Genomic DNA, 26,832 nt, shown 5'->3' on the forward strand with positions numbered 1-26,832 from the left:
ATAGTTACAGGTGTATATTTTTTATACCTGAAATCTGGGCAATTAAGTTAGGGACCAATAGTCATGGAAAGAAATCTGTGCAAGCATACATCAATATAAATTGGATATAGGCATATCCCTTCAGGATGTAACATAGTCAAATTATAAGTACCATTCTGAATCACATAATTTAATTCACTGCTTGTAATGTTTTCCTTTCTTCGAAAACTGTGTCGAACTGGCCTTCGGAGCCAAGGGTGTCTTTAAATCAAACTTTTTTCCAAATCCCAGACAAGTTGTCTGCTGGACAGTTTTGTTTAGAAAAATAATTTCTTTGGAAATGATCCATTGTTTGAACCCCTTTCAGAAGGCCATGGGGCACGCAGGTGCTATTGGGCCCAACCATGGTTTTTGAGGCCTTTTACTCCTGATGTCTCAGGGCCCGACTGTTAGACCTGACATCCTTGGCGTGGGTTTTTCCCCTATCTTTTGCCTCTGCTACATGGATTTTTGATGCTGTGCTGGATTTCGTTTTGCTGGTTTAGATGCTTTGGACACTCTGCCACTGCTAATCAGTGCCAGAGTGTAAGTGCTCCCTGTGTAAAATATCGTATCGATTGGATATACCTGATTGGCATATCTGTATCACCCTGAAGTCCCTGGTAAAGTGCCCTGTGTGTGCCAGGGCTGGTGATGACGGATGCTACTAGCGGGTCTGCAGCGCTGATTGCGCCACCCACCTGTGTAGCCCTAAAACAGTGTCTCAGGCCTGCCGCCGCAGGCCTGCCTGCAGTCCCCGGACTGCCATGTCCCCCTGGCCGGTGTCCACACTGGCCGGGCCTAACCCTTCCCTTTTCATACACGTCAGTCATCCCTATGGAAGGCCCAAGGTACCCCCCTGGGCAGGGTGCAGTGTATGTAGAAGGTAGAGCATGTACTAGTGCAGGTAACATGTTCTGGTAGTGAACACCGGCCATTTTGTGTGTTCACTACTGCAAGGCTATCTTGTTCCATAGGCTAACATGAGGGAGGCGGGTGCCAATGGCTATCCGCCTATCTTCTCATATGAACAAGATAAGACATGAGTGTTTGATATCCCTGAGCTCAGCATTTAATAACACATCTTTTAGGAAAGATTGTTTTTAAATCCTGAGTTGGAGAACAGTACTTTTTAGAGAGTAGCTGTTCTCTTGTCTGACCCTTCTGTGTGCCTGGGCGCGCTTGTGGATTGACTGTCTGGTTTGAGAGTGACAGGGGCTGGGGATCCCCCGGGAGGTTGGCTGAGTCAGCCCTCTGCTGAATGGCGACAATCGCAAGGAGAGTGGAGGGAGGAGATAGCACCTGGGATTGAATAGGGCTGTGCCTGCCTGCCACTCTGCTGGCTCCACCTCCTGCTGGGCGGCTGACGACCTTGCCCCTCGCTCTGAAAAGAATGTAGGAGCCAGGAAAACAAAGTGCTCCAGCAACACCCAGAACTGGATCAGACCGGGCTCAGGACCCACTTGCACAAAGACTTCAAAGACTTCTAGGGGTATAAGTACAAGACCCCTGACAACAGATTTTCAGATTCGACCATCGAGAGGAACCTCTGCCGAAAGACGGACCGCTGAAGAACTAAAGGAAGATTGCCGTGCTGTGTGCTCTAAAGGCTGACCTGTTCTGGCGTACAACTGAAGCTAAGGAGAAGAAGGGGTCCTGCTGTGTGCTGACCCTATCCACTTGACCAAACAAGACTTTGCTGTGTGCTGTGTCTTCAACTGAATCTCCAAGGGCCTGAGAAGAGCTGGCCTCCTGTTTCGCAACCCAGGGATAGAAAGGTTGCCAAGAACTCAAGACTCGGCTGTGTCCCACCTGCGCTGCTGTGTGCCGCAGGGACCGTGGACTGTTCTACCAAGCTTCTCAACATCTGCCTGTGAGGTGGGCTGGCTGCTCTCTGTCTTGCTAGAGAGTACCGCACCGAGCCGGGCCCGACACCGGTTGCCGCATCAAGAAGATCGACGTGCCCATCGGCACGTGCCTTGCCGCGACCCGGAGGCCTGAAGCAGATCGAGAGGCGTATTTCCCTGCTCTACGAAGCCGCGCTGTGAGTGGCTGACTCCGGTGACGTCGACATCGTCACTGGGGGCTCGTCGAGGGAGTTGTGGAATCCGTGCACCGAACAGCCCGAGGAGCGCTTGTATAACGAGCGCAGTGACACCGCCGGAGCAACGTAGCTGCCAAAACATCGAGAGCCTACAAACTGATTCATTCTCAGTGAGTATCGAATTACTCGAGAGACTAGAGACTATCGTCTGACGGTCCTGACCAACTAAGAAAGCGACTATTGTGTAAACCTGTGATGCTTGATTTCAACTGCGGAAACTAGATAAAGATATATTATTTTTGATATCACTCACCTGTGTGGTCTAAGTTTGTGGTGTGCGGAGGAGGGGTCATTGTGGTGTCTACGTGCAAATACCTTACACATTGCCTTGGGGATAAGCCTGTCTGCTCGAGCCAAGCTACCTAGAGGGTGAGCAGGGGTTATCTACCGTGTGTGTCCCTGTACCCTGACTAGAAGCAAGGGTCCCTATTTGGTCTAAGGTGAATACCTCTGCCAACTAGAGACCCCCGGATCTAACACCGACCTACTATGGATTTTGCTCAACTTGGTTAAGTACCCCCTCTACACTTTACTCTCAATGGTAGCTGTGGTCGAGCAGCCAAGGTTCCCTTTGTGGGGATTCAGGTTATGGTCAGTGCACCTGACTCATAACTCAAAGTTCAAACAGTATGAACAATGGATCAATGTCTTGCCAAACACTTGCTTTTATAAGAAAAAGTAGCGTTGTATTTCGAACAGTACACATGCAAAGGAATGCGATGTTCAGATGCAATAACACAGTCCTCCTTGAGGTCCAGGCTCTAGAAGTTGTCAGGCTAATCCTTGTTCCACCCTCCTTTGTTTAACGTGTTCAGGGCTATTCCCTATTTAATGGTGGCTGCATCAGGTAATGCAAACTATTATGCTGTACTCAAGAATGCTTCCTTTTGACCTTTTAGGAACTTAGTCAAACATGTCTATGGTGCCGCATCACCATTTGCAGTGAGTTTCCCTGGGGCCCAACTGGCCCAGTTTACATCTTTCTCGCAGCACAGAAGGGTTCAACAATACAGCGGGTGCCTTCAGACGTGTACATGTGAGTCCTGCTCAAGTCAGAGAGGTCGGGTTGTTCGTGGCGCAGGCTCTCTCTCCTGAGCGGTCCTGCTGGAGGTCTACCTAATGTCGGAGCAGCTCCCTGCTCACAAAGCCACAATAAGTTAACTTTCCGCAATGGGCAGGAAGGAATCCTTTCTTCAGCTCCTGACTGGAGCCAGCAAGGGTGCTACACTGACCACACTATCTCCAGCAGTCCTCAGTGGTGAGTCAGGGTCTGTTCCCTGACAGTGCATGTCGAACCTGCTAATTGTAGCCTCAGTTTATCCTTCGGGTAGCAGCTAGAATCCTTTGGCAACATGGAACCGGCAGCCCCTTCTGGCATACTGGTTTGCTGTGGTATGGGGTTACATGGGCGCAGGCACTCCCAGCACTCGTGCCCCGGCCCAGACAGTTGCAAGTCTTGTCCCTACTTGAAGCTGTAACTGTACCGTGGTTCCCTCTAGCATATGGGTTCACTACAGCACAGCAGTACAGGTGTAGCAAGACCTGCACAGCACTCAGCACGCAGCTCAGTCTATGGTAGCCCTCTCCTGACATACGGGGGTCACCAAAAAACATCTTGTACATGGGTGATGGCCTGATTGGGGCTCTGCCGAATCTGCACAACTCGCATAGGGATTTCTCATGGTAGAGCTCTCCACTGGCCTTTACTCTTTCTAGTGCTCTTCTCTTCCTCACAGGGCACAACGGTCTTGGCAAGCAGGCAGGCGCTGCTGGTGTTCCAGGTTCCAAAGAAAGTGGTCTTGGTTCCTCTGGGCGATGTCCCCTCACTAGCAAGCACAGGCCCCCAGTCCTGCTCACAGGCAGCAGTCTTGCAGAGCTTACTTTCCTCACACAGCCCATCTGTATGCTTAGCAGATGACACATTTTTGGGGGATTCAACTTCTCCTTCCTATAGTTCTTTGCCAGAAACCAAATGTGATTTAGGATCTGGATCTTTGAAGTTTAATGTTGTGGTTCTGCTTCTTTTGAAGTAGGGCCACTTCTCCTTTTCATCTTCCCTCATGAAAGAGGTCTGCTTCAGCAGGCACGGCTCTGAAGCTGATTGTCCACAACACGATTCATGGGAGTGACCAGAGTTCACACGTCGGTTTCAGCCACAGTGATAATATGTGCATCAAAATGTTAATCCCAAATCCCCAACCCTACTCTTTATGATTCTCTCATCAGCCCTATCTCCCTTCCTGAGATGTGTCCAGGTCCCTTCCTTGTGATCTATCTCTGAGTCGAAGAGCAGTCTCTTGAAATACAAAGGGAATCTCTTTCTTTTCTCTGCAGTATGTGCCTCCCAGCTCACAGGAATGCAGTAATACACAAATCTGTCTGGGGGGATTCCTCTCCTCCTCATGTCTTTACCAGGTCGGCATGGGCTTCCCAAAATGCAACCCAGGGTCCTCCATACAATGTACCATTTCAGGCACACCCACTCAGTGTACTTTCCCAGCACACTTTCAGTCCAGCACTGTTTATCCATGCCTTCTATCCTTACATGTACTCATGCATACAATATGCACACTTCATATTGTACTCCACACAAGCACACACACACTCAGCACATGCTTTATCCACACATGCACTGCACAGCCCCATGTCTCTCATGTAATGTATTCATCTTGGTATACATACACTCAGTACATGTACTAACCACCCATGCACTGCACAGTACTGCTCCATACTTGTACTGTACCCTTCCCAGGCCCAAATACAACCAATGCAGTCGCTACTCCTGCCCCTCGCAGCACTCCTCATCTTACTTGGTGTAGGCTGAGGGTGAGTTCAGCACACAGCAGCAGAACCTTTAAAAAGATGAGTGAGCCTGTAACCCTCACTCCAGTGACACAGGGTAATAGGTCCTGTGCACTACTACTGATCACTACACAGTATGCTGCCAGAAGAGCGCTCATGCTGTTTAACCCCTGGTGAAGGCGGTAGCCTTCCACCACTCTGAGGGTAGCATTTTGGGTGCCCGGCCCAGTCCAACAGGACCACAATCCATAAGACAGGACTATGTCATAGAGCGCATGCATGATCCTTGTTCGCCGATGGAAAAAAATCAGCATTATGGATCCAGACAGCCGTACAGTTTGGTCCCCAGGGCAGGGGTACACATCTTTACTATTAGGATTTTTTTGTTCTGACATACATGTTCTAAATAAAGCTTCTTTACTCTAACTTTGCAGATATTCTGTTCCTCCAATATTTTTTCTTAAAATATTTTCTTTTTAATGCTCGCAGCCTCCTATGGGAATATATCAATTTGTAATTAGTAATCAGGTTTGTTTGACAACTTTCTGTCTTTTTGTATTACAGAAGACTGATAGGTCAGGTCTGATCTGTGAACATCGTTGAACATTGTTGAAATTATGAGAATTTCTTTTCAGAATTTGGATGGCTATTTGTGGGTGGAAATCCCTCGAAGCTCCCACTCTATGCAATTATATATTTCTTGAGAGTACTGGTTCTATCTGGAAAGTGAGGGCCAAAATGGTGACTGCAATATATTTCTTTATGGTTGCCAGCATTCAAATAGGGGGGTCTTCATTGTCTAATGTAGCAAATGCCTGTAAATCTTTCAACATTCTGTTTACACTTTTGATGTCCCATCGATCTGAAAAGGAATGAGGTATTATTATGTGAGCTCTTTCACACATAGAAAATCTTCAATAACTCTGCCGGCCTCATGATATAATAGGGAATCTTTTACTAAACCACACCGTCCAGCACATGATATGGAGTGATGTTCAAAACATCATGATGCCGACATGCTCTCTGAGAAGAAGATTGAGGTTGCAGTTCTTGATCCACAGGGAATAGCACAGTATTATCAGGAATTTAAGGCCTGAGTTAGATCTTGGCAGACAGGTTACTCCATCACAACGGTGATGGATACCCCGTCTGCCAAAAATATAAATCCCATAGTATATAATGCGATTTATATTTCGGCGGACGGGACATCATTCACCGTTGTGATGGAGTAACCTGTGTGCCACGATTTAAATCAGGTCTGTAGTCACCATTTATTAACAGCAACTTTGTATCAGCATGAGGATCCATATTAAAAGGAAACACTCTCCATTAGCAATCCAGAAATAAGACCATGGTATTCTGAGATACTTTTCTTGAAACCAGCAGCAAACAGCAATCCATTTGTAATGTTGAACAACTGTGGAGTGTGTTGGTATGTCATTTAATTCAAAGCCAGATTAATTTTTATAAAACGTTATTTCTTGAAAATGAGATTTTCAATGTCTGTTGGCAAAGAGGGTGGCTAGTAATACATTATAACGGTAGTTGAAACAGTTTTCAAGAATCCATTTTCAAAATTCAGATGTCACTGGACTTCTGTCACGTGTCTCGGGAAAGTCATGCTTTATGGAAGAGGAAACCTCACACACATAAGTGTCATGCTTCATCATCTGCATTCTCAGCCCCACCCTTGTAGGTTAATGCCACCAGGGCAGACTCAACCTCCTTGAAGACTGTAAAGTGACATTATTATGTGTGTGAGATTTCCTCTTACATAAAGGATGACTTTCCCTAGACACGCGGCAGAAGTTCTTTGGCATACGAATTTTGGATTATGAAATGTTCCAGAAATAGTAGGAAAAATACTTTTCTTGCATTTATCTTCAATTTCCTTTATGCTTCTTACCCATTTTTGTGATTCTGCCATTCTTTTTTTTCAATAAACCTGAAATCCAAAAAGTAGAAATCACAGAATGGAGAATAGCCTTTTAAGAATCAATCAAGCTTTAAAAACCTATAGTAATCATGGATTTCCTATTTACCTTGAAGGAGGTAACCAATATTGCTATGGACATCTGTGTATAATGATGGCTTTTTTTAGTGTGTCATCAAAATCTGCTATAAGATTCAGGTAATCCAGGCCCGCTAATGGCACTAAAATGACAGGTTCTCTGTGGGCAACACCCCCCCCCCCCCGCCCCCCCCCCGCCAGCTGCAGGGGTAGGGTTTATTACCCCCTGGCCCAAGGAGCCAGTCCGTGCCCCAATACAATTAGAAATCCAAGTGGACTGCAACCCATACAAAACCTGCTGAGAAGTACTGCACAGGAAATGTATCTGGTAACAATCAGTCCCACAAGATTGGTTCAGGGACACATTGTAAATCCAAACCCTCTTTCGTTCTTGAATAACACACTCAAAATAGCACTAAGAAACCGGACAGGAACTTTTAAAGTGTTTATTTTAAAATCCCATCCCAGGGCATAAATTGAGAATGATAACCACACAAAATGCTAAAAGAAATGTAGTGATAGTGTACGTCCCACCGGGGTTACAGTCCACCACCTTTGCGGACCTGGGACGCCTCCTGCTTGACCTTCCGGGGGGGGCTTCTGGTGGTTGGGGGGGACTTCAATGCGGTGGCCTCTGGGACTATGGATCGCTATCCCCCTAGGGACCTCCCCCGGGCACAAGCGTGGCTGTCTGGCCTTTTGGACACACTGGGATTGGTGGACTGTTGGCGTCTAAAGCATCCCACTCAGCTGCAATACACCTTCCATTCGGGGGCCCATGGTAGCCTTTCGCGGCTTGATCATGTCCTTGTCCCTGCGGCCTATGCCGGGAGAATGGGGGAGGTGCGCTATCTGGCGCGGGGTATTTCAGATCATTCCCCACTCCTGTTGCACTTTGATGTCTTCCCGAGGGGGGAGGGCAGGGTAGCTCAAATCAATGCCTGGTACCTGCGCGACCCCACTATTCGTGCTGACTTGATTAAATCCTTGCAACGGTATTTTGAAGAGAATGTGGGGTCTGTCCCGTCGGCCATCTCCCTGTGGGAGGCTTTCAAGACAGTGATTAGAGGGGAGGCCCTCTCCTTTATTTCCCATGCCCGGAGGCGCGCACAGGAGGAGGTGACCCGGGTGGAGGCCGAAATTACTGAACTGGAGGGTGATCTGGGGAGTGGGGTGACTGACGCTGCGCTGCACGTTCTACACCTTAAGCAGGCGGCCTATAGGTCCCTCGTCACGGAGGCGGCCAGGGGCCTCAGTAGAGAGCAACAGGGGCGATTGTATGATGTGGGTGATAAGGCTGGCAAGTTGATTGCGTGGTTGGATAAGAAGGAGAGAGCTAGTCGTGTGGTCCCGCTGATTGAGAGAATGGATGGTGTACGTGTTACTGAGCCGGAAGGCATTGTCTCTTGCTTTGCGGATTATTTCCGCGAGGTATATTCCCCGGTTTCTCCCTGCCCGGAGGAGGATTCCCATGCCCTGCTGCGTGACATCGCGCTGCCCTCCCTCTCAATGGAGGACAGGGAGTTGATGGATGCCGCCCCCACCTCGGACGAAATTGCCCTCGCCATCCGTTCGGTCGCTTCTGGCAAGGCCATGGGCCCGAACGGCATTCCTATCGAGTTGTATAAACTGCGACCGGATGTACTGGCACCCCACCTCCGCGCAATGTTCCTTGCGGCCCACTCGCGGGGCTCCCTCCCGCCGGACCAGCGTCTGGCTACCATCGTGGTTATCCACAAGGAGGGGAGACCGCGAGACCGGGTTACATCCTACCGGCCTATCTCGCTCTTGAACGCGGAGCCTAAAATCCTCGCCAAGGTGCTAGCCAACCGGCTGGTCGGCGTGGTGGGCGATTTGGTCCACCAAGACCAGTCCGGCTTTATTCCCCATCGCAATACGGCCCTTAATCTGCGGCGCTTGCACGGGGTGCTCGCGCGTGTTCCGTTCGTGCGGGAGCCGGCCATCTTGGCGTCCTTGGACGCCACCATGGCGTTCGACACGCTCGAATGGCCCTACATCTGGGCGATGCTGGCGAAATTTGGATTTGGCCCGGGATTCATCAGTTGGGTCAAATTGTTGTACTCGGACCCATTGGCACAGGTGGTGGTGAATGGTCGAGTCTCGGCCCCATTCGTGCTGGGACGGGGCACGCGACAGGGTTGTCCCCTGTCGCCGCTCCTTTTTGCACTGGCCTTGGAACCCCTGGCGGAGTGGCTGCGGTGGCACCCTTCTATCCGTGGTCTCCGTTGGACCCCCGAGTATGAGGACCGCGTGTCCCTCTACGCTGACGATATCCTTTTGTACTTAGCCTCCCCGCGCAAATCGCTGATTGTCCTGGTCGATGTTCTGCGCTCCTTTGGCCGTAATTCAGGCCTTGTCATCAACTGGGCTAAATCCAGTGTCTATGTGCTTTCCGGGGAGGCTCCTGTCCTCCCTCGGGGCTGCCCGATCCAGATTGCCTCGCAGGGATTTCGATACCTGGGGGTCTATATTACGCTGGACCCGGTGGCCCGCTACGAGCGAAATTTGCTTCCCCCCCTCCAGCGCTTGAAGGAGGACGTCGTGCGCTGGCGGCGCTTGCCGCTTTCGCCGCTCGGCCGGGCGGCATTGTTCAAGATGATGTCATTGCCGCGCTTTCTGTACGCTCTCCAGAACACTATGGACTTGGTCCCGGCGCGCTACTTCCGTGAGGTGGAAAGCTTACAGCGCCGTCTGTTTTGGGACGGGAGGCCGCGTATAGCCCTGGCAAAATTGACGCTCCCGTGGTACGACGGAGGGATTGCCCTCCCGGATATTAAGCGGTATTACTGGGCCTCCCAGTTAGCTGCAATTAATCACGGCTTCTATGGGCCCGCCCTAAACCCGGCATTTGAAATGGACAAAATGCTCCTGCCCGGTGGCGACTACAATCGAGCGCTCTACACTAGCGTGCCCGATTCCCGCTTGACGGGACCCACGCGTGTCATGGTGCGAGTATGGCACGTGGCTAATGCAGCTATGGGATGGAAGGACCGTTTGACCCGGGCGTCACCGTTGTATGCGTCGGAGAGGCTGGGCTCTTTGTGGACCTCGAAGGGCTTCGAGAGGTGGGACATGATAGGCATCAGTACAGTGGGAGATCTCTGGACGAGGGGAGGATTCAAAACATTCGAGACGCTGCAGGCGGAGTTTCAGCTGCAGGGTAGTGAATACTTTCGCTACCTGCAGGTCCGTCACGCACTGGGCTCCGTCTTCCTAGACGTGGCCTCCATCCCGGAGTCCTCCCCCCTGGAGGATAGAGTGCTAGATGGCCACGTTCCGGACAGCACGATCTCCCTCATTTACAAGAAATTGATAAATGACCGCTCGGGCTTACTGACTGGCCTCCGCGAGGCTTGGGTTGCCGATGGGCTGGAGTTGGACGACGAGGACTGGACTTCCGCGGTGGCCTCTCCGAAGGAGGTGGCCATCCCGGCTCGCCTTCGCTTCGTCCAGCTTAAGATACTCCACCGGGTGTATATGACGGGGCCAAGGCTTCTGCGTATGGGCTATGCAGAGGATGGATTGTGTAAGCGTGGGTGTGGTGCTTTGGCGACTTTTTTGCACATTCTGTGGGAATGTCCGAGGGTGGAGCGATTCTGGCGTGGTGTGCATGAGGTCCTGCGAGCGGTTACGCATGTCGCACTGTTGCCTGAAGCGAGGAGATGCTTGCTGAATGTGTGGGAACCGACCGATTACTCGGTTCCGCAGACGCGATGGGTGACTCTGGGATATATGATAGCTAAACGTGACATTGCTCAATTGTGGGGATCCCAGAGGCCCCCGGCGGTGTCGGCCTGGAAAGAACACATGGATTGGTGCATGTTCCGAGAAAAGGTGGTGTATGTGGCGCGGGGTAAGCCGGGGGCATGGGTGAAGATATGGGGCCCCTGGAACGCCTACCGCGGGGGTATTTGTGAGCCGCCGTTGTTGCCTCCCGCTTCACCAGCTCCATCCCCCTAGTTGACCCCCTCCCTCAGCCCCGGGCACATTGTTCTCCCAGTCCCGGATCCGTTTCCCTTCCCCTCTCTGGATTTCTTTGGATGGTTGGGGTCCCCCACTTGAGGAGCACGTGTCGTCATTCTCGATCGCGGGTTGCCTTGCGGGTGTGGTTTTATGTTGTTGTGTTGTATAAAACGAAACCGTATTGTGGGCTCAGAGTCATGTGGCCCACGTTGTTGATACCTCCTGCTTTATCGTCTCTGCAAAGCCAAGTGCCTCATTGTATGTATGTCATTTGCTTCTGTCACTTTAGCGGCCGGCCGGAAGGTTGTGGGCCCATACCTGTATATATTTGAGATTGCAATAAACGGTTTCAAAAAAAAAAAAAAAAAAAAAAGAAATGTAGTGATGCATGTCATGATTGGCAATGGATACAGACGTGACCTCTTGCTTGATCGTCCTAGTGCGAAGTCCCTCTTACCTATAATCAGATACCTGGGGTTTTATAGTATCTGGTTGTGGATCTTTATAAAACATAACGATTTCCAGACACTAAAGTATCAAAAAGACCAAACATTCGTGCCAATAAATGTGTCATCTTGATTCACAGAATCATTACATGCGCCTATAGTGACAACAATAAAAACTTATCAACTTATGCATTGAGTTGTCATGATGTTATGGCAGCTTCCATAACTGAAAACAATAAAATATGTCATCCTAGATGGTAAGCAGACATGATGCCAACATTTCTGCACCTGTCTTGTTGATTCACTCTTCCCAAAAAGAAATAAAAGAATCTGAAAGCAGGCAAAGGATACAAATAAGAAGAGACAAAACAGGAACTGCCAGTGGGTTTACAACCCTGGTGATTGTAATAGTGGCAGAGGTGGTGGTTGCATTGGCAGCAGTAGTGATGCCTTGCACTTGAGTTTAGACAGAGGATTAACAATTAGTTTTTTGTTTCATTTACTTTAGTGAAGAAATGCTTTATGGTTAGAACCCTGAGGTGACAAAAGAGTGATTGTGACAGAAAGTGTGATGATTTGCTGTTGTTTTGAGTTGTAAATAACCTGTCTTGCATTAGCCAGGAAGCACTCCATAGAAGACCGAATGATAACCCAGACAGCAAATACTATGTGGTGAGCGAGTAATCATCCTCCGAGCCACGTTTTCAGTATATTTCAAGAATTAGCAACAAAATGTCTATCTGACTGACAGGTAAAGAGGTCTGTAGGAAGACCTCAAGTTTGCCTGAGTGCCAGAAGTGTAGGGGGCACCCAAATACCAAAAACATAAACTACTCCTTACAGCATTAGTCAGTAGAGTAAATAAAATAGAAAAGCAGTTTTTTCACACTATCTCACTACTGTGTATCATTCTTTCAGCAACAAACATAACACGAAATGTTGTAAAAGACACAATTGTTTACTTTTATTGTGAACATCTCTTGTGACAATTCTACCAAACTCTCCTTTTCATCATTTATGTGAAAGGCATTTTGACAGGTTTAGCGTAAAGTGCTTTAAAAACATTTGACACCATTTGTTGCTCAGCTGTTGATTAGGGGTGGGCATATGTCACGTAATTCCTCTGAATGTAATCACATGTAATTATCTAAGAACTCCTTGAGATTATGCAGAATTATGCAAGAGAAGAGTATTTATGCATTTACCACTATTTCCAAAATCTGAGGAGCCACTCACCAAATGTGCTCTTGCTGTACGATTTTTGACATGATTTGCAAACTATGGATTGGAATACGGCCCAAGTAGTTCCCAGTGGCTGAGATTAATAGAAGCATTCCATCCATCACATTTTTATACTTTAGTGTGTGGCCCTAAGTGGGTCCCATGCACTTTGTGTCACTAGAACCAAGCTATCCCCGGCGGATGAGACCATAACTAGGACAAAATCAATCCTGGGTTGCTTGTGTTTTGGTTCAGAGAGGACCTGGCTTGGCAGTTCGGGCTGGACTATTCCGACTTGATCGGGGTCAAGACTGATTTGCATATATCTGGGTCCTAACTCAGGTGACATGGTGAGCAAAATAACAATGTATTGGGATGTGGCCTGAGTAATTACCAGTGGCTGAGATTAATTCAAGCATTCCACCCATCACTTATTTGTATACTTTAGCGCAAACAGGACCTCGGCAGGATCTGAAAGAAGCAGTCTGACATTTCAGCTTTAACTTCTTACAATTTAGAAGAGCTCAGAGTCAGACGAAATAGAAAAGCATTGTAGAGAAATGTTGACTCACATCTCTGCTATCATTTTAGGAATCAATTAAAACACACTGACTAATGTATAAGAATAAACAAAAACACTCTGAATGTGATATTTATATATAGCCTTAATAACCAGTAAGAATTCAATTATATCACTATTCGTTAGTTATTTTTATTGATGCAAAACACTTCCTGGTCTTCTAATTCAATTGGTTACTAAACCTTGTTTGCCTACTCCAGTGTCTAATGACCTTTAGACACCACCATTGAACCAATCCCTGTCCTTTCTTCAAATCTTATCCTTACCAGCAAGCTATCTAGTGTGACCGGTGTATGGCACCTGTGAATCATTGCTTGAAATTCTCTACCAATCATTTGTTAAATCCGTAGTGTAAGGAGGGGCAGCACTTCCTAGGTAGCGGAGGAGCATTGTCTCGCCTTCTATGAGCAGAGCAAGTAAACACTAATAAATAAAAAAGCATAATAATGCCATTTTATTTTGCCTCCAGGATGTGCTGTATACAGAGCTAGTGTGAGGCGGGGGTGGGACTGAATGCTGCTATTGCAGCATTACTGATGGTCCTTTCAGTGTGCTTGTCCAGTTGGCCGGCTGGCTACCTGGTGCCAGCCCGACATGTGCACTGTATGCCCAGCAATCCTTTGGCTGTGAGAACAGACAGGGGATTGCTGGCACATGCCCCCAATATTGAAATGAGCACTGGGGTAGCCTGCTCCCACCAATCCTGGAGCTGCTGTCATGCTGAGTGCAGCGCCAGGATTTGTCAGGATTTGCATTCCACTGGGTGGGAGGGGAAGTCCTTCCCTTTTCTGCTCGTGGACATCACACCACCATCGCTGGGAGTGCTGCACTGGGTGGGAGCATCATTGTGGTGAGTTGGGCGCATTATGCTCCCCCCCATATTTTTATATTGCCACTCATTATGGAGTGTGAGGTACCTTATCCCCTCTTGATGGACTTTTACTTCCAGACATACAGATAAAAGCATTCTTAAATACAATTCCTTTCATGGTGCAGAGTATCACCAACATCAGTGTCATGAATCCATGCAAAGCAGTTCCAGAAGTTATACTAAAAGAGTTGCTCTTTGTCCTTTTAACAAATATTCCTATGTTAATATTTCCATGTTTCTCTCCTCTGTCCATAGAAACATGGGCTGAAGGTGTATTTCCGGGACCCCCATTCTTTCACGCCAATCTTGGAGCAGGGCGTGGGAGGGAAGCCACCAAGGTCTCTCCTCCTGGGATGCGATATGGCAGAAAACCAGAGGAATATTGCTCAATTTTCTCAGAAAGATGCAAAGGTTTGTGGAGAATAACTGATTAAAAGTAATTTCATTTTTTGATGGAGGATAGTTTTTATCTTCCTTTAAATAGACATACACTAATGTATTGTTATATTTGAGCATGGTGAGATTCAATAAGCTGCTTTAGCAACACAGGTGTCAGTTAAAGGTACATTGGCAACATGTAAAACTCACTGAAAAGAAAGCTCTTAGCTCATAAAGATGTTAATACTCTTAGCTCATAAAGATACTAATACTGGCTATTCATTATGAAGTTAACATATGCAACTGCACTACATTATCACAGCTACACAGAAAGATTTTGGTGTTTATATTTTTTATTTGCATAATTCAAGTCTTTTCTTTTTCTTAATTTTGTTCAAGTTATAGATGACATATTTATTTGGCCCACATAACCTGTACCATAATGATTTGGTACAATAACATTTAAGAACACAGAGGACTCTTCTTCTGATTTAACGATTTGTAACCGTCACTTTGGGAATTGTATTGTCAAGTACCAATATTCCTTTAGTATTTATGAAATAGGCATGTTTTTTCTGCTAGCATCCATTCACCGCAAACATGCCTTTTCTTGTGACACCAGGAATTTGTTTTGTATGCTTATTTACTTCCTTATTTGCCACAAATAATTTACAGTTAAAGAAATTGTTGTTGTTGAACTTAGTTTTCATCCCTCTATAGCGGCAGTTGAAGCTATGGTGAAAGTGAAGAGGGGAGTGTGGACCTATATTATCACAGAACGTCCAGTCTGATCCAAGGGGATCTGTTAACCGTGATGGAGCAATTTCAAATCAGCCCTCAGTGCTATCTGTCTGGTTGCCCAGTACATGTTAGTCACAATAGTTGGCAGTGCTTTGTGCTCTTATTACAGCCAATGGACCTCTTGGAGGCCTAAAATATCAGGTCTAGCCTAGATCGCATGATGAGATACCACATAAGGATTGTTAGTATTTAATAGTCACTTCACATTCCATTCTGATACCAGTTGTTCCCCTGAAGGTGCGTCTCTTGCAGGAGGACGACATCAGGTGAGTGTCGTTTAAGGTATTGCAATCCCACTCCTCTTTTGATTTTATCTCCCAACCCATTGACATTCCAGAAGAGGATCTTGAAGCTTGAAGTCACTAATGTGGTGGATATGGATAACAAACAACAAGAGAATGCGGATAAAGCCAGTGTATTTTGACCCCCATTTATGATCTTGGACTGTGTGGTAAGCGGCAGCCGTAATAGTAACGCTATCCTAGAGTCCATAGGGAACTAGATGCACTGGACGAAGCTGGAACTCCCTAGACAATGGAGTCGGACAAAGGATGAAATACAGGAATATACAGGAATGTTCAGTCTGGACTGCTGCTCTTTCAGTGTGAGAACTTTGCCATACCACTGATATGACAGAAAAGGAACAAACAATTCAATGAAAACTCCAATACTGTGCCCCGCCCTGCCTCCCTGCATGATGGACTTAAGATTGCCTGCCCCCCAACTGTGCAGAGTGCCTGTCACCCCAAGAAATATTACAAACTAAAGGAGGTTGTGGATCCCACCAGATTGCCACCTAACTGCCCCCCACATATAACTAGAAGATATGTTCTCGCAAATGTTGTCAAAAAATGTTGAGCATTCCAGTCCCAAGTTTTGACAGACATCATCAACTTGGGCAAGGGGTCAGTGCCCCGCAGTCTCAATGTCTGTTTTGGACAGCTTGAATGAGCAAGGAACAGGCCTTGAGCTGCCTCAGTAGCTTGGTGTCAGTCATCTCCTGGGGAAGCCCAATAAAGAGTATTGCTCCATATCAGGTTGCATCGTTGTTGCTAGCCTTCGGCCTCCTGCATCCTGTTCAGGGTCCTAGCACCAGTCTGTTGTCTTCCATGTCGAGATTGGGGTCCAGCACCTCCAATCACTCTCCTGTCATCCAGCCAGTCCCAAACCTCCTCCGAGGTGGTGAAGCACCAGGTTTGACCATTTGTCATCACTCACAGTTTCGCCTGAAATTTCATGGAGCCCTTTATTGCACGTTCCGACAACACTTTTTTGACTTCAAGAAAGGATCGATGTAGTTTTTGGACTCAGAGAATATAGTTCGTGAAGAAGGTGATGGTGGCATTGTCACATTTGACTGGTGGCGTACTGGGAGCAGTTTACAGAATAACGTCTTGGTCATGGTAGTTGAAGATGAGTGCTATTAAGGATGCGGTGGTGCCCCCAGTCTTGGTGGAGTGTCAGGAACTCGGTGGGCATGCTCAACGGAGAAGTAGTTGGAGAGGCCACGAAACAGCAACTGGGTAGAAGATCTTCAATGAACAGATCAACCGCCAGTCCCTCTGATCGTTCAGGGACTCCACTTATGCAGACATTGTTTCTCCTTGACCGCCCCTCGAAATGTTCCAGCTTGGCCTCTAAGGCATTGTTGGTGGCACACAACTCTTTGACGTGGACCCCCATATTGCGGAGATCCACTTGATTAAGGTGACTTCAGTGGAGCCAGAGTCACTTTTGCATTCAAGAACAGTACAGCCTCTCATTATCGCTGCCATTATGTCTGTGAGGGTGGGTTTCTCCTCTGTCAGAGGGGCTTGGAATTAAAGAGTCTGCTGTCCTTCCACCATTGCTGCAGCGGTGGAGTCTCTTGGGAGGCTATATTTGTCCAGCTGAGTCTCGTAGACAGAGCAGGATCCCTTGCCGCTGTTCATCACTAATAGGTGAAACTGTGTTCCTCCATGCAGCATCTGGCAGCGTTGTGATAAATGGGGGGTACTTCAGTACTCACCGCCACCTGCCAGGGAGCAAGAAATAAACCCCCTGCGGCCTGTCGGTTTCCCGTTCACTTCCCCCCGGCTTCCCAGAGAGCTTCTTCTGTGCAGTAGTTCTGGTGGATGATGCGCACCCTGTCTCCAGTAATGGGGTCAGTGGAGACTCTATTATCCCCCAAGATAGTGCGCCAGGGAGCAGGGGCCACCAGCAGAGTGGAAGCGATAGTGAGGGGCACACCCTGCTAAAGGAGGCTGAGCAGGAGGCAACAAAGCCCCAAGGCAGGACTCACTCACCAAAACCGCCCCCTGGGCTGTGTATTTGTACCAGAATACACTCTCATATAATGTGGTGGTGTCTTGTGGTGCCATGATAGCTAACAGGGGTGTGTTATTTATTGACTGTCTAGAGTGGTGCTTTACTTAAAACGCAGTTCAAAGGCTCCTGGTGTGGCTTGTGATTTGTGACTTGAGGGGAAAAAATGGCCGTCCGCTGTTATCAGCCTAGTGGTGCTTTACTTAAAACGTAGTTCAAAGGCTCCTGGTGTTGCTTGTGATTTGTGACTTGAGGGGAAAAAAATGGCCGTCCGCTGTTATCAGCCTCTACTCAGGACAGCTTTGAATCTTTGATTCCAATGAGCACAATTGGAGAAACACACTTAGGATTGGTGTTTAGCAACTTTGATGCTCCCACTTGATTACTGGATGCAAGTAGTGTCAGAGCCAATCCCAGAAGACATGCAGAAGGAACATCTTTTGATATTTAGAAGGCTAGGACAATGAAATAGCATATTCTTTTTTGCCAGAAAATGGAAGATTGTACTTACTGCTGTTGTGTAGGGGCTGGTTGATGGACTGATCAGCCAGGAAGCATCAATCTATTGTTCTTTTTTGAGTCAAAAGCCTTTTGAGACTTCCATGGCGGCTCAAGGAGTGGCTCCTCCTGGTCCAGGGAAGCGGTCTTCTTACTTGCTTCTGTGTTCTGATGTTGTCTGCCCAAGTATCTGTGCTGATGCTGCCTCTACCCAGAGGAAGTTGCCTGCAGCTCTACAGCTCTAAGGATCATAGGATCCCTGGCTGTTGGGTCACTTTTTACCATTCAAACAGATCAGAAGATTGAGGAAAATGGGAGAATCTTCTGTATGGTTTGGAGTAAAGTAGTCACACTGTTTGCAGACACTCTGGCCCGTAGTGAGGAATTTTCTGAAAACCTGTCTCTCCTAGTGCAAAGTGCGAACCACTTCCCATGGGTCTCCCAGCCATGTCGCTTTTCTGTGAGGTCCCTATGCAGGTCCAGCAACAAACTTATTTCCCTTTCTAGGATGGACTAGCTATCACTCCTGAGGCACAGCCGGGAGCAGGGACTTGTGAGTGCTTAAATTGCTTTTAACGTTGTCACTGTTTGCATTTGTTATATTTTAATAAGGAGATAGACACCATCCCCGCCCAGCGCTTAGAACGCTGACGCGGGCCGGTGTTTTCATAAGGAGCGCACGTCATTGGCCGGACTGACAGGCACGCCTACTGCCAGCAGCCGCGCCCCCTATCTGTTAAATTCGCACCAGGAACAGAGCGCAGCGTCACTAGCTATCACTCCTGAGGCACAGCCGGGAGCAGGGACTTGTGAGTGCTTAAATTGCTTTTAACGTTGTCACTGTTTGCATTTGTTATATTTTAATAAGGAGATAGACACCATCCCCGCCCAGCGCTTAGAACGCTGACGCGGGCCGGTGTTTTCATAAGGAGCGCACGTCATTGGCCGGACTGACAGGCACGCCTACTGCCAGCAGCCGCGCCCCCTATCTGTTAAATTCGCGCCAGGAACAGAGCGCAGCGTCACTAGCTATCACTCCTGAGGCACAGCCGGGAGCAGGGACTTGTGAGTGCTTAAATTGCTTTTAACGTTGTCACTGTTTGCATTTGTTATATTTTAATTAGGAGATAGACACCATCCCCGCCCAGCGCTTAGAACGCTGACGCGGGCCGGTGTTTTCATAAGGAGCGCACGTCATTGGCCGGACTGACAGGCACGCCTACTGCCAGCAGCCGCGCCCCCCTATCTGTTAAATTCGCGCCAGGAACAGAGCGCAGCGTCACTAGCTATCACTCCTGAGGCACAGCCGGGAGCAGGGACTTGTGAGTGCTTAAATTGCTTTTAACGTTGTCACTGTTTGCATTTGTTATATTTTAATAAGGAGATAGACACCATCCCCGCCCAGCGCTTAGAACGCTGACGCGGGCCGGTGTTTTCATAAGGAGCGCACGTCATTGGCCGGACTGACAGGCACGCCTACTGCCAGCAGCCGCGCCCCCTATCTGTTAAATTCGCGCCAGGAACAGAGCGCAGCGTCACTAGCTATCACTCCTGAGGCACAGCCGGGAGCAGGGACTTGTGAGTGCTTAAATTGCTTTTAACGTTGTCACTGTTTGCATTTGTTATATTTTAATAAGGAGATAGACACCATCCCCGCCCAGCGCTTAGAACGCTGACGCGGGCCGGTGTTTTCATAAGGAGCGCACGTCATTGGCCGAACTGACAGGCACGCCTACTGCCAGCAGCCGCGCCCCCTGCCCCTCCTTTCTACTTCCTTTAAGGATGTGCCTTGGCCGGATGCGCTGCGGACGAGCGCAGCGGGCGCGCCGCCTGCGCGCCGAAGGCGCGCTTAAGGCAAGCTCGACTGCGCTCGTCCGCGCCGAGACCGGGCCCAGGGCCACCCCCCCTGCCCGAGCGACGCTGGACCCCGGAGCTTACAGGTACAGTAGGGAGGCACTGATGCTGCTGAACCCACTATCCGGCAGAGCCCACTGCCCACGTCTATTCCCTAACTTGAAGTATCAAGATAACAAACCCTGTCCAAACTGCTCAGGCCATTTGCCACAGATTATACCCCTTCCTGTAAAATCATTATCGATTATAGATCAGACCTCAAGCGTCAGATCTTCCTCCCTGAAGCATATGGAAAACAGGCACTCCATTAAGGGAAAACTAAATAGTGGATTACTAAATGTTAGATCCCTTCCGAAACATGCAACAGAAATACAACTGCTTATTGAGTCCAATAACTTGGACATCCTATTTGTTACCGAGACATGGACTAGGATGGGAGCAGACTTTGAATTGGGGCCGGCATGTCCGGTAGGATACAAGATCGCACATAAACCCAGGACCTCGGGACGAGGGGGAGGAATAGGAATCATCTTTAGGGAAGATCTAAATATTGTTACTTTGTGTATTGATGATGTTTCATGTGTTGAAATCCTCGGGATATCGATCAGAAATGACTCAGGCTACTGCATTACTAGCCTAATTTGCTATAGAGCGCCGGGCCATTTTAATGCAATGCAACAACAGGAACTGATCACTGTTTTCAACAACATGGCATTATCACACAGCAGGTTATTGATATTGGGAGATTTCAATTTAGGGGACAACGACCAATCGCACCCGGCCTTACACAGTATTACTCAATCTTGCAACAACTTGGGCCTGAAACAATGGATAACCACCCCCACACACAGGCATGGGAACATACTGGACCTAATATTCGCTGATGAGGATCTCGTCACGGTGGGAATAATTTCACCAGTAGACTGGTCTGACCACCATCTTATAATTTTTAACATCCACACGTTGTTTAACATAGAATCAACAAACACACAGACCAGGACCTTTATTAGCCGCGACTGGAAGGGTCTGCTAAAAAGGAAAGAGGAAGGGAAGTCTGATTTCAGTCTAGTTGGGACTTCGATTGTTCCTGAGAATGATATCACCACCAATTACCATTTACTATGTCAAGAGGTAACTAGGCAACTTAATGATATTGCTCCATTGAAAGTTATCAGAAAAAGAGGGAAACCCTCTGCGCTCTGGTACACCGATAAACTGAGAGAACTGAAAACTATCTGCAAAAAGGCGGAGAGGTGCTGGAGAATAAACTATTTAGAACAGGAGAAGCTGGCCTGGAGGCAGAAAATAGGGCACTATAAGAAGGAAATTAATATCGCCAAAGCTAACTACTTCGCAGATTTAATTCATAACAGCTCCAACAAATCCCGCGACACCTTTAGATTAGTTAAAGAGCTGTCTCACCCTGAATGTGTCAACAGTCAAATCAGACCATCACAAGAGCTATGCGATGGTCTAGCTTCCTTCTTCCAGGAAAAAGTCGCAAAAATAATCGAGAACATGAAGGATGCCTCCTCCCCCCGAGTGCAGGGCAGCAGTGAGAAAAATGAAGGAACTATAAGATCCTTCACTCCAAGGACAACCCTGGAGAATTTCGATACCCCGACAGAATCAGAATTTGTAAAGACAGCCCTTAGCACAACTTCAGGATCCCCGCTGGACCCCCTCCCGCACAAAATACTAAAGGAATTTGGGAATGAGTTTTTTCCAGTACTTCGACGGCTGTGTATACAGTCCTTTGATACAGGTACTGTACCAAGGGACTGGAAATTAGCAGTCGTCACTCCTCTGCTGAAAAAATCTAACCTTGATCCAAGCTGCCATAAAAACTACCGACCCATATCACTCTTGCCTTATCCAATCAAGATCATGGAACGGCTGGTCAGCAGAGGCCTGGCCCTCTTTCTGGAAACCAATAACATCTTGGAGGAAGAGCAATTTGGCTTCAGACCAGCACATGGGACCGAGTCAGCTTTGCTGACGGTACTGGACGATCTACGAATGAGGGCGGACAGGGGAGAGTCAGCAACTCTTATTCTGCTCGACCTGTCCGCCGCTTTCGATACGGTAAACCATGACATCCTACTGACCAGACTGCAAAACATCGGAGTCGGGGGAGCTGCGCTTGGCTGGTTCCACTCCTATCTGTCAGACAGACAGCAGGCAGTAGCAATCCCTCCGTACCAGTCGGAGTTTGCTCCTGTTCCTTCCGGGGTCCCACAAGGGTCCGCAATCAGCCCAATACTCTTTAATATTTACATGCAACCCCTGTTGGGCATCATCAAGACTTACGGCATCAGCGTGATCAACTATGCGGATGACACGCAGTTGGTGATTTCCCTTGATGGTACTCAGGCAGACTCACTTGAAATTTTCCACTCCTGTTTGCGGGAAATGACATCATGGCTCAAACAGAACTCTTTGCAATTCAACAGTGATAAAACTGAAATAATGCATTGCAAAGTAGGCAGAATCACCAGAAGTCTTCCCTCAGACTTCTGGCCTCTGGAGCCTAGGAAGTCATTAACCCCGGTAAAGTCAGTAAGGAACCTCGGAGTGAGCTTCAATGAGAATCTGAGTCTCGAGACCAATGTCAACAAGCAGGTAGGCAGCTGCTTCGCTCTATTAAGAGGGCTGCGTAAGCTGTTGCCTCTTCTACCAACACAGGTCAGAGCCACTGTAGTAAGAAGCACTATTCTCAGCCGCCTAGATTATTGCAACTCCCTATTATTGGAGTCTCCTGCCTACTTGATCTCTAGACTTCAGACTATTCAGGCAGCCGCGTCCAAACTGACTCTCTCTCGAGGGCGAAGAGCCTCCACTACCATTGCCTTGGCAGATCTCCATTGGCTTCCTGTACGCCAGAGAATTCTGTTCAAATCCCTATGCACTGTCTTTAAAGCAGTACACGGGATGGGCCCTCGTCCACTTCAACACAAATTTAAGTGGTATGAACCCACTCGGTCCCTTCGATCATCCTCTTCCAGACTCATTGACACCCCTAGGTTTAGGAAAGTCACCTGTGGTGGGAGAGCCTTCAGCATAGCGGCAGCACATCTGTGGAACAGCCTACCTATTGATATCAGGAAAACAGATGAACTGATGGCCTTCTGAAAAAAGGTGAAAACCTGGCTCTTTCCCAGAACCTAACTGTTCAGACTCTTAAGACTCCCTTCCTTGCTCTCCCTGTTGCACAGAGTTTCTAGCTATGTACACAGCGCCAGGATGCCCGTAGGGTTATAGAGCGCTTTATAAATGCCATAAATAAATAAATAAATAAATAAGTGTGCTGGAACATGAGCCGCCACTCTCTCCATACCTGGAGGTAAGCATTATGGGATCACCTTTGATCCATGATGTCTATTTGGGTCCATCTTCCTCAGCACACATCAAGTTGTTGCTGAGGGTTTCCACACACAGAGACTAATACAAAGTAAGTTTGTTTGGGCCCTGTGACGTGGCTTAATTTCAATTCCAGGAGCAATAGTAAAGTGCAGCCTCCAGTTTTGATTAAGATGCTCAATGATCTTTACTTCTGGGCCAATAGTTGTGGATTCATCCCCCATCCCACTTAGGAAGGACCTGTAGTATATGTATTGATTCTTGGCACAGCTCGGTCGCCTTTGTTACTGCCTCTGTATCCACTCTGTGCTCTCAACAAGCATTGAGTGCTCTGCGCTTGTAACAATGCCAGTTCTGGTCAGCAGGAAGGCATGCCAGGCTGCCTCGGAACTCAGGTGCCCTGGCTATCCTATTGTCAGCTTCACTCATCAGTCATTTTCTTCTTTGTCTTCCATCTGTATTTCACCTCTTAAGCACTGAGAAGTTACTATTTGGGTGAATGTTACCATTTGTCCAACTTACCCACAGTACAACAAAAAAATTACTGTATATTTCAGTTGTGGTTAAAAGCCGTTGATAATCGTGCGAAACCTTGCAGCATGCTGATAATTCTAAATGTATTTTTATTCCCGAACTTTAATTTCAACCATGAATTTATCAAGATGTATTTCAAACAGGAATGGTGCAGGAATCGCCTTTCCTTCCGGCAAAATGGCATTTGGCCTGCTAAAGCGCTCCTCCTACGGTAATACAACAAAAGGTCAAAAAATGGCCTTATATTTTTATTCAAAAAGAACAGTTGATGGACAGAATGCAGAACAATGTCATACATTCACCCCAGTACAGAGATCTGGGACTAAATCCACTGTTTTTTGCTCCCTGTGCCATTCCATTTTGGACCCAGCCATTTGCAAATCAGTCTTGACCCTGCGCCCAATGGGAACAATCCAGCCCGAACTGCTAGGCCAGGTCCTCCCTGGTCTGGAAACTAGCATCCTAGGACCGGTGTCAGGTTTTCACCCCTCATCAGCCGGGATAGTTTGACTCCAGTAGCATGGAGAGCAGGGGACCCACATCTGGGCATACCCGTCCCACTTAGGGGGACAAATGCAAAAAGAGCAATTGGTGTGGTATGGTGAGCAAAAGAATGATGGATTTAACCCAGATTTCCTAACTGGGGGTGAATGTTTTGATTTGTTCTGCATTCTGTCCATCAATTGTGTGTCTTTTGCTTATATTTTTATTCGGCACCAAGGCTGCTGTGACTGTCTTTCTTTGTTTAATGTAAGCGCCCCTGCTCTGAAATACATAATGTTGAAACAAATTGTATGTCAGTTTGAAAGAAAAACACTATTTTATTGTTTTTTTCCATAGAAGTGTGCCTGTTCAGCTTTCACGCAATATATTACTAATTTTAAATATTTTAGTGCTCCTTTTTGCCATAAACGTCCCTCTGCTCTCCACCAAAGGCCTGCTGTATCAAAAGCACGTATCTTAGTAGATTGCATGCATGGTGTCCAGCGTTATGGCGGGGACAATCTTTGTGAGACAAGGACAAGAGGCATTGACGTTCCTTAAGTTAAGATGTGAACAATATTTTTAGAAGTTATAGAATAGAGCGGGTTCGCGGACAAGGGCTGAATTTGGAGTCACGATTTGTGAATTGATGATCCGGAATCTCGTCGTGTTAGTTCACTCATTGTGTGACCTTGGCCTTGTCCCTCATTTGCCGTTGCCTCACTTGGTCATAAACTTAACACAGTTGGTAGGTTTTTGACTGGCTTTTCAGCACCACAGAAGCAACACGCTGTGACCCTTTAGATCAGAGTTCAATACTGTCTGCGGTATGCACGAGAGACTGGAATATAGCAATCTGGGCCGACTTGATTAAGTATTACTAAAGTAAAAATGAATCACAACAACACTGCTTGAAAGACTGCATTAGACAATGGTGGGGATCTTTGAGATCTGAAATCAGAGTGCAAACAGATCTTCAGGGAAGCAGATTTTGAGGATGTTATGCTTTGGGAGACCACACAAAACAATATCGTAAATGTAAGATAAGTATTTGTTGCATAATTATATAAAGTCATAGCATTGTCGTGAAATTTACATATTACAATTAAAAAAAATAAAAAACCTTGTCGGGAGTACGAACCGGGATGTGGCATTCTGTGTGCAGTTTATTCAATGTAATCAATTACGAAAATTAAAAAGCCACCAGTGAGCTGGGGGCCTGCTGCACACAGGCATGCTTCCACTGCCTCCTTGCAATTCATGAGATTAAGCCGCAAAAAAAGAATGCTGCAAAAATGTCCAGCTCGGGCCAGGTTTTTTGCAAAGGCAGATGCTATAGGGAATGATTCTCTGCTTGTTTTGCAGGGGCGCCATGTAGTGTTTTTTCCATCTCTAGAGTGGTCTTAGTGGCAGGCTCTTGAGGGGAAAGAGCCGAATCTTATTCTGGCAAGCAGACTTCTTTTAAGACTAAGGGTAATGTTCCTGAACTTTTGACTTGCATTATCTTCGTACGTGTTTATTGTCATCCAGCTGTGTATCGTATCGTAAATATGTACAGCAAATGAAATACAGAATTCTGGAAGGGTCCTGCGAGGCGAGCTTCCCACGATATCCCAGCAGTCTGCTGAGGTTCTCTGCTTCTAGCAGGGGACATAAAGTTGCGCTCAACAGCTTCCTCGGCCGAGGAGCACCTCTTTGAAGTAAAATGGTATCGTCTGTAAATGATTCATAAAGTCCACAAGGTGCAGTTGGCGCGCGAAGTGCAAAGCAGTGGACGTCATGAGTCAGACAGGCTGCGGAGTGCAGCAGTCCGAGCGGTCCAAACCATGAAGGACAGGCGTGCGAAATTGCTGGTTTGAAACCAGAAAGGTTTTCTGCAGATCCAACACGACAATAAATGCATGTGGACACCTACGGGAAAACAGCACATCAAGTCACTGATACGAGCCAGCTTATAGAAACCTCATGTTGCCCGGAGACCGGAGACGTGACCTCCACAAACACCGAACACCTGTCTCCTCGGGGGCTGTGGTGCGTCCTTCCCTGCGCCAGAAGAGCGCGCGGACTACAATGCCGGCATTAAGTTGGATGACATTCGAGAGCTGGCCTGCATGTCACGTGGAAGCGTCTCGTGCATGCCTCCTTTGTGTGGGCCTAAGTGCAGCTGCGCAGGGGTTGTCTCTGCAGTTGTTGAAACAGCTTAGAATGCTTGGGTTTCTGTGAAGAATCCCTTGCCTCAAGGCCACTGATAGATAATGCGCACCATATTTAACCTGCTGTTTAGCCAAGAGTCTCGTAGATTGGTCGACAGACACTGGCTCCAAGGAGGCAAATACAACTCCAAGTTTAGGGGCTTGGGGCCTCTAAATTCCTAAAATCTCTCTGCGGAAACAGTAGCGATTATGGGGCTCTACTCATAAAGGTAATTTCAGCCAGTAACATCAGTTTATGGCTGAAAATACCACATTTGCGCTTGTCAGGAATTCAGAAAGGGATTCCTAGAAGGGAAAAGTGCATTCACTTCTGTTGGTTTTCTCCCTCGCACGTGCAGAGAAATCCACAGTGATAATCCCACTGAAGGGG

The 26,832-nt window shown here is 47.6% G+C and overlaps 1 protein-coding gene across 1 annotated transcript in view; it reads left to right on the forward strand.

The window, feature by feature from the left end:
- The window catches only part of PYROXD2 (pyridine nucleotide-disulphide oxidoreductase domain 2), a 332,144-nt gene that overhangs the window by 91,012 nt on the left and 214,300 nt on the right, over positions 1–26,832 (forward strand). Inside the window, exon 5 of the mRNA XM_085606329.1 lies at positions 14,293–14,448. Coding sequence (XP_085462455.1) covers positions 14,293–14,448 — 156 coding nt within the window. The remainder of the gene's footprint in view (positions 1–14,292; positions 14,449–26,832) is intronic.

The sequence above is a fragment of the Triturus cristatus genome, chromosome 1_2 (assembly GCF_964204655.1).
Source record: "Triturus cristatus chromosome 1_2, aTriCri1.1, whole genome shotgun sequence".
Lineage (NCBI taxonomy): Eukaryota > Metazoa > Chordata > Amphibia > Caudata > Salamandridae > Triturus > Triturus cristatus.